The sequence below is a fragment of the Seriola lalandi genome, unplaced genomic scaffold, assembly GCF_002814215.2.
Source record: "Seriola lalandi dorsalis isolate HSWRI2012SDOR001 ecotype SW California unplaced genomic scaffold, Sedor1 jcf7180002054969, whole genome shotgun sequence".
Taxonomy (NCBI): domain Eukaryota; kingdom Metazoa; phylum Chordata; class Actinopteri; order Carangiformes; family Carangidae; genus Seriola; species Seriola lalandi.
This window is the reverse complement of record NW_019525520.1, coordinates 773,284-779,386: the sequence shown is the minus strand read 5'-3', so window position 1 is coordinate 779,386 and position 6,103 is coordinate 773,284. Positions and strand designations below refer to the sequence as shown.

Genomic DNA, 6,103 nt, shown 5'->3' with positions numbered 1-6,103 from the left:
TATATATATATATATATATATATATATATATATGTGTGTAAAGGAAAGTGTTGTGATGTAATATGAATATAATTGTAGGGAGAATGTAAATATAAAATATATATACAGTATATATAAATAACGGTGTGTGCCATCTGTGATAGATAGATAGATAGATAGATAGATAGATAGATAGATAGATAGATAGATAGATAGATAGATAGATAGATAGATAGATAGATAGATTGTTGTGTTGGACTTGGTTCATCCTGAAGTTGGTTTCAATAATTGGTTCTTTGTTTGTTGTGATAATGAATTGCCTCCCCTCGCTCTACACTGGAGCGTAACAATCTGCTTCATCGCAGCTTGTTCTTTCTGCAGACAGGTGAGTATTAAAACCTTGGTCCAGGTGTCCGTTACCTGAACAGGAAGACGTAGAATGGCATCCTGACAGGATACCCCTCCCTACGGATCCTGATTGTCTCCAGGACGCCGGAGTGTCGCAGCTGACTGCTCACCAGGTCGTCCTCAAACACACCTGGTTGCTGAACGCAGAGGCAGACGCACACGTGTAAACACACTATTATCATTACCTATGTGTTACATGCACAAATATAATGTATATATATATATATATATAAAATGTAAAATGTTTGAGGATCTACCTTCATGTTGTTTGGCTTAATGCAGCGAACAAAAAAAGGATTGCACCTGAAACAGAAGAATAAATCAAATAATTTTCTTTTTAAATAATAAAAAAACATTAGTGTAAAAACGATGAAATGACAATGAATGAAAAGATCTCGTCTCTCTCTTCGTCACCTCTCCATCTTCTCCACCAGCTCCAGCAGCGACTGTTGGAACTTGTTGCTGACGGTCGGCGCTTGGTATTTTCTGGTGACTGTGCTGCTCTTCCTCATGTGACCTCCTCTCTGCTGACCCATGACCTCTGCATGAAGCAGGAACAGGTTCGACACCATCTGGACACACACACACACACACACACACACACACACACACACTGCAGCTGTTAATGTGCACGTGAATGAGATGAGAACATGGCCGTTCATGCTTCCTCTCCTCTCACCTTGTTCTTGCTCTGGATGAACAGATCCAGGACTTCCTGTCGGACCTGGTCGTAATTCTTATCGAGGAACTTGTAAACCTGCAGATTGTTGGAAGATCCGTCAGAGTTCAGTTTGTTTCCATGTTTCCATTTCTCTGTGGACGTCAGCTGATGTCAACTGGTCCGTGGCTTTTTCTCTAGTGCCACCGTGAGTTTGACATAAACCTCCCTCAGTTTTTATTTTTTTTATTTTCATTTTATTTTCTGTTACACGCAGAGTGACGTGTTGCTGTGGGCGGGGCCACAGACACTTTTATTCTGAAAATATTCAACATGACGCTTCATTTAAACGGATATCGGATCGTTTCCGTGGGTGTTTATAATAGTGTCTAAAACATGTTTTTCGGCACTACATTTTTCAACCGCTGAACTACCGTATTCCTACGCACGAGCTCACCTACAGAGCGCACTGTATTACACCGCTCTCTGCTTCAGTCAGCTGATCAGAATCTACTGCAGGTAATGAACCGACTATTCATGATGACCTCACACAACAACACGCCCCTTTAATCTTTAATGTTGTTCTGTCTTTTCTTCCATGGAAGATTGTGCAGGAAATCCTGTCAAAACAACGTCAGGTGAGAATGTTTGTTTTGTAAATATCTGATCGTAACTGATGACAGGGATCATCAAAGTTATTATAATTTTTCCTGAGGGGGGGCGTGAACGTCTTTACCAGATTTCATATAAACACATTCAATAGCTGTTGAGATATTTCAGTAAAAACAGGAGCGTCCAGATCAAATGTTATCAGTGACACAACAGATGCCAGCCAATCAAATCCATCGATGGCCAACTGGCCGGCTCACAGCAGAGTTCGTCCCGTGGCTCGAACCGCTGAGCAGCTGTTTACCTGGTAGGTGACCCGGCCGGCAAAGTGCTTGATGGTGAACTCCGGGAGCGGCATCTTTGGCTTCAGATACAGAGGATTGTTGCCGTGGTGATAGTGACACTTTTGGAGGAACGTGTGGTCCGTCGCCTGGCAACAGATCACCAGAATCCGAGTGTCATGTACAATAATTTACTGCAAGTCTGTAACGGACGTGTAAAGTTTCCCCGTCGCTCACCTGCGGGAAACAACTCTGGTCGTCCAGAATCCTCAGTATCCCATGAGGCTTAGCGGCGATGAGGTCGATGCAGGGCTGGTTGTCACTGAAGGGGATGTCCTGCCAGGGGATCTGTTCCCTGCTGTACTCCTCCTGCACGGGGATCACACACAACACGATGAGCCACGCCATCGTCTAAATAAACACTCTGTGTGTCTGATCGTTATTCCTGTCAATCAATAAATCAATGCTTTCAGCACTAAGTGAATCTACATGTGTGTGTGTGTGAGCGAATGTCCCCGCAGGTGTGACGTGGACTCACCTGTTCTTCCCTGAATACAATCCTGTTGAAGAAGAACTGCAGGTACTCGTTTGCATAATTAATGCAAAGCTGCTCAAAGCTGTTGAAGGCCAGATCCTGTTATACCCCACACACACACAAACACACACACACACACACACACACACACACACACACACACACACACACACACACACACAGCTGGTCATCTACATGTCTGTTTCTGTGGACTGTGTAAAACCAGGAAGTGACAATCAGCTCATTCACGACAAAAATCACTCGCCTCAAATCCGTAAATGTCCAGGATGGAGATGGAGAGTGTGTGTTGGCGAGGGTACACCTGAGCGTTAATCCTCTCTGTTAACCAATGGAAGAGCAGCGAGTACAGGATCTTGGCAACAGCATCTCTGGAGAGCAAAAGTATCCGTGTGACAGTCAGACAGATACGAACACATACACACAATTCATTTATCACCTGTCTTTACCTGAGAGCTTGACAATGATTTACAAAAACATAATAATGTTAATGGGAACAAAAGATCTAATTTAGAGGTATTTCCCTCAGAATGGTGTTACATGTGAAATAAATAATAAAAGAATAACTGTGTGTACAGTCCATGTCTCAGGTGTTGTGTCTCTCACCTGGCATCAACAGCACTTTCCACAGTCAGGGGAGTGTAGATCTTGTCCCTCATCGTCTCCTGAGGAGAAGAAGGTTTAATAAAGAAGCAGCCATTGAGGAAACTCATCATGACACCTACTTCATAATCTACCAAGAGTCACCTCCCCATGGTCGTATCCCTCCGCCACTCAGACTAGTTCCAGGTTACATCCCTGTTTATCCAGAGTCACAGAAAATATGAACCATTGGTGTGAAATTTGGTCATAATGAAGTGTTTTTTTAGCCTTAACATTTGACCTTTGACCCCCAACATCTAATCAGTTAATCCTTGGGTCCAAGTGGATGTTTGTGCCAAATGTGAAGAAGTGCCGTCAAGGCGTTTCTGAGATATCGTGTCCACGAGAATGAGACGTACGGACGGACGGGCATCGTTAAAGCAAAATGGCCGCTGCTCTGACTGTCGACCAACACGGACGAATAAAAACCTTTCAGAGGAAGTCAGAACAAGACGACCACACGAGGAGGTCGGTGACAGCAGTTTGCCTCTTTCTCGTCTTTCTGTCTTTCACTCTGTGTCTGGGTCAACGACACTGAGCGCCACAATGCCTTTAACTCAGAACATACGTGAGTGTGTGAGTGTGTGTGTGTGTGTGTGTGTGTGTGTGTGTGTGTGTGTGTGTGTGTGTAAGCAAGAGGGAGAGAGACACCTGTGTACTGTCATGCTACCTGTCTGTCAGTGTTTGGTCAAACTCGACTCTGAATGAACCGACAACACGATAAATCATATAAAACAATAGGAATGACATGATTTCAACCTCCAACACTTTTGGTTTTAAGTCTTCGATGAAGAAATGATTCTGTTCTTAGTCTAAATATTTCCACACAGACACAGAAATATTAATTATACAATTATAATTTAATCATTAATAATAATATTTAATGGATTATAATTATTAAATGATAAGAATAGAAAATATTATATCATTATTAAAATGACACTGACTGTGACTTTGTAGGTGATGGCTTTCTGAAGTCCTTCTGGCGAGATCTGCAGCAGCTCTGCCACCACTCTGATCTCCTGAGCGCTGACCACTGACGCCACCTCCTGGCCATCAGCCTGTAGTGCAGCGGGGGGGAAAGACCAAGACAGAAAAATGATCATTCAAATGATCTCATTAAGTAACACATAATAAAAAAATTCAAAAACCCATTAAACTAAAATCTATAAATTAAGACAGAAGTCTTGGTGTAATTATGGACCTAAATTTGAATCAGCTGTACTGTACTGTAGGGCGACCAGACGCCCCTCTGTTTCAGAGACAGTCCCCGTTTTTAACTGTGAATTCAATTTTTTTTGAAGGTCAGCTGGTCAGGAGTTCATAACCAGGCAGTAAACTAACGAAAACACGTTCGATCTGTGGACACTTACAAACTAAAGGAGTGTAAATAATAGAGGAATAGACAATTGGACTTTGCGATAGCTTCAGAAGTAGGGAGTCGTTGTTTAGTTACTATGGTAAAAATACACCACCAGGACCATCCTACCTTCTTTATTTAATAGGTAAAAACATTGGATATTTTAATGATATATTGACCATCAAACTGAAAATGTTTCGGTTTTCATGTCAGAAATCTGGTCACCTTAAAAACATGGTAAGAATCAAAGGATTTCTGTCTAGGTTAGACTGTTGTAATGGCGTCTTCACAGAGCTTAGTAATAACCATAACCACTGCACCGGCTTCCTGTGTGTCTGAGGATAAAATCCTACTTGTTTATAAAGCACTAAATGGTCTTGGGCCTCAATACATCTGTGATTTACTGGGACAGGTTCACTCACTTTTAGTCTCTCTGCTCCTCACCTGTGGAACAAGCTTCCTGAACACCTGAGGTCAGCTCATTAAATCAGGGCTTCAAACATTTTTAAAAAAAAATTATTTTCTTGTTTGTGCCTTTGTTTTTATCTTTCTGAAACGCAATTCTTTTAGTTTCATTTTAAAAGTTTCTCTCTGGAAAAAATAAAGAGGCGTACTGTATATGAGATGAAGATAGATCGTGAATAAAATATTACCTCATGTCTCTGAAAGTAGACATTGCCCAGGTGCAGTATAGAAGAAAGAACTCTAAAGATGGCCGACTGGTCATCAGGGGTAAAGTGAAGGATCTCCATGGCGGCAAGCAGACGCAGGAAGTCTTCTCCATCATTCTTTCCCGTTATTCCACAGTCACCTCCCTGAGAGAGCGAGAGAGAAAGAGAGAGAGAGAGAGAGAGAGAGAGGATTTTATTACAAAACATGACGTACGTCTCGATCTGAGCGGCTCTGTCTCCACACGCCGCACTGCGTGTTCTACCTGGTTCAGGTAATAGTAGGTCTCCGCCTCCTGGAGATAGAAAGCCTGTTTCTGCTGCGAGGGAAGACCAGCCAGCATCTCGTAGAAGATGTGATAGTTTCTCTCATCTTTGGCCTGAGATGGAAAGCAAGAGTACAACATTTACTTTTCAGATTTTTTCATTCAGCAGCCTCTCGTTGATCAAACAAATCACCACAACTTTGATCGTCCACGTTCAGATCCCCACTCAAAAACTCACCTTTTCACAACCGTTTTTAACACGTAATAATGTTGTGAGGCTCTATGTTTTCAGTATGTTTCTGTGATCACTTTAGCTATATAAATAAAACGTATTATTATTTCTTATTATTTACAGTGTCGTCTTGTGTTAATGTATCTGCAGGTGTCACCTGGAAGACGATACGGGACTTTTCCAACAGATACTGAGAGGTTATGGCACCACTGATCACACCACTGGAGAGAGAGAGAGAGAGAGAGAGAGAGAGAGGGAGGAAAGACAGCAGGGTTAGATTAAAGAAGAGAGTATTTATTGTGTGTATTTATTAATGTGTATTTATTTCACACTCACTCCTCCAGAAAGACCTCTATGTATTTCCCGAAGCGACTTGAATTATCGTTCCGCACAGTTTTGGCATTTCCCAAAGATTCCAGCAGAGGAGCTGCCTCGAGTATCTACAGG

The 6,103-nt window shown here is 42.2% G+C and overlaps 1 protein-coding gene across 1 annotated transcript in view; it reads right to left on the bottom strand.

Annotated features, from left to right (window-relative positions):
- The window catches only part of myo15aa (myosin XVAa), a 43,212-nt gene that overhangs the window by 30,537 nt on the left and 6,572 nt on the right, over window positions 1-6,103 (bottom strand). The window contains exons 7-20 of the mRNA XM_087170944.1: window positions 5,993-6,096; window positions 5,814-5,877; window positions 5,425-5,538; window positions 5,144-5,305; window positions 4,078-4,191; window positions 3,095-3,153; window positions 2,736-2,859; window positions 2,474-2,569; window positions 2,173-2,304; window positions 1,959-2,084; window positions 1,067-1,144; window positions 802-959; window positions 645-690; window positions 400-524 (exon numbers count right to left, since the gene is read on the bottom strand). Coding sequence (XP_087027070.1) covers window positions 400-524; window positions 645-690; window positions 802-959; window positions 1,067-1,144; window positions 1,959-2,084; window positions 2,173-2,304; window positions 2,474-2,569; window positions 2,736-2,859; window positions 3,095-3,153; window positions 4,078-4,191; window positions 5,144-5,305; window positions 5,425-5,538; window positions 5,814-5,877; window positions 5,993-6,096 — 1,502 coding nt within the window. The remainder of the gene's footprint in view (window positions 1-399; window positions 525-644; window positions 691-801; window positions 960-1,066; window positions 1,145-1,958; window positions 2,085-2,172; window positions 2,305-2,473; window positions 2,570-2,735; window positions 2,860-3,094; window positions 3,154-4,077; window positions 4,192-5,143; window positions 5,306-5,424; window positions 5,539-5,813; window positions 5,878-5,992; window positions 6,097-6,103) is intronic.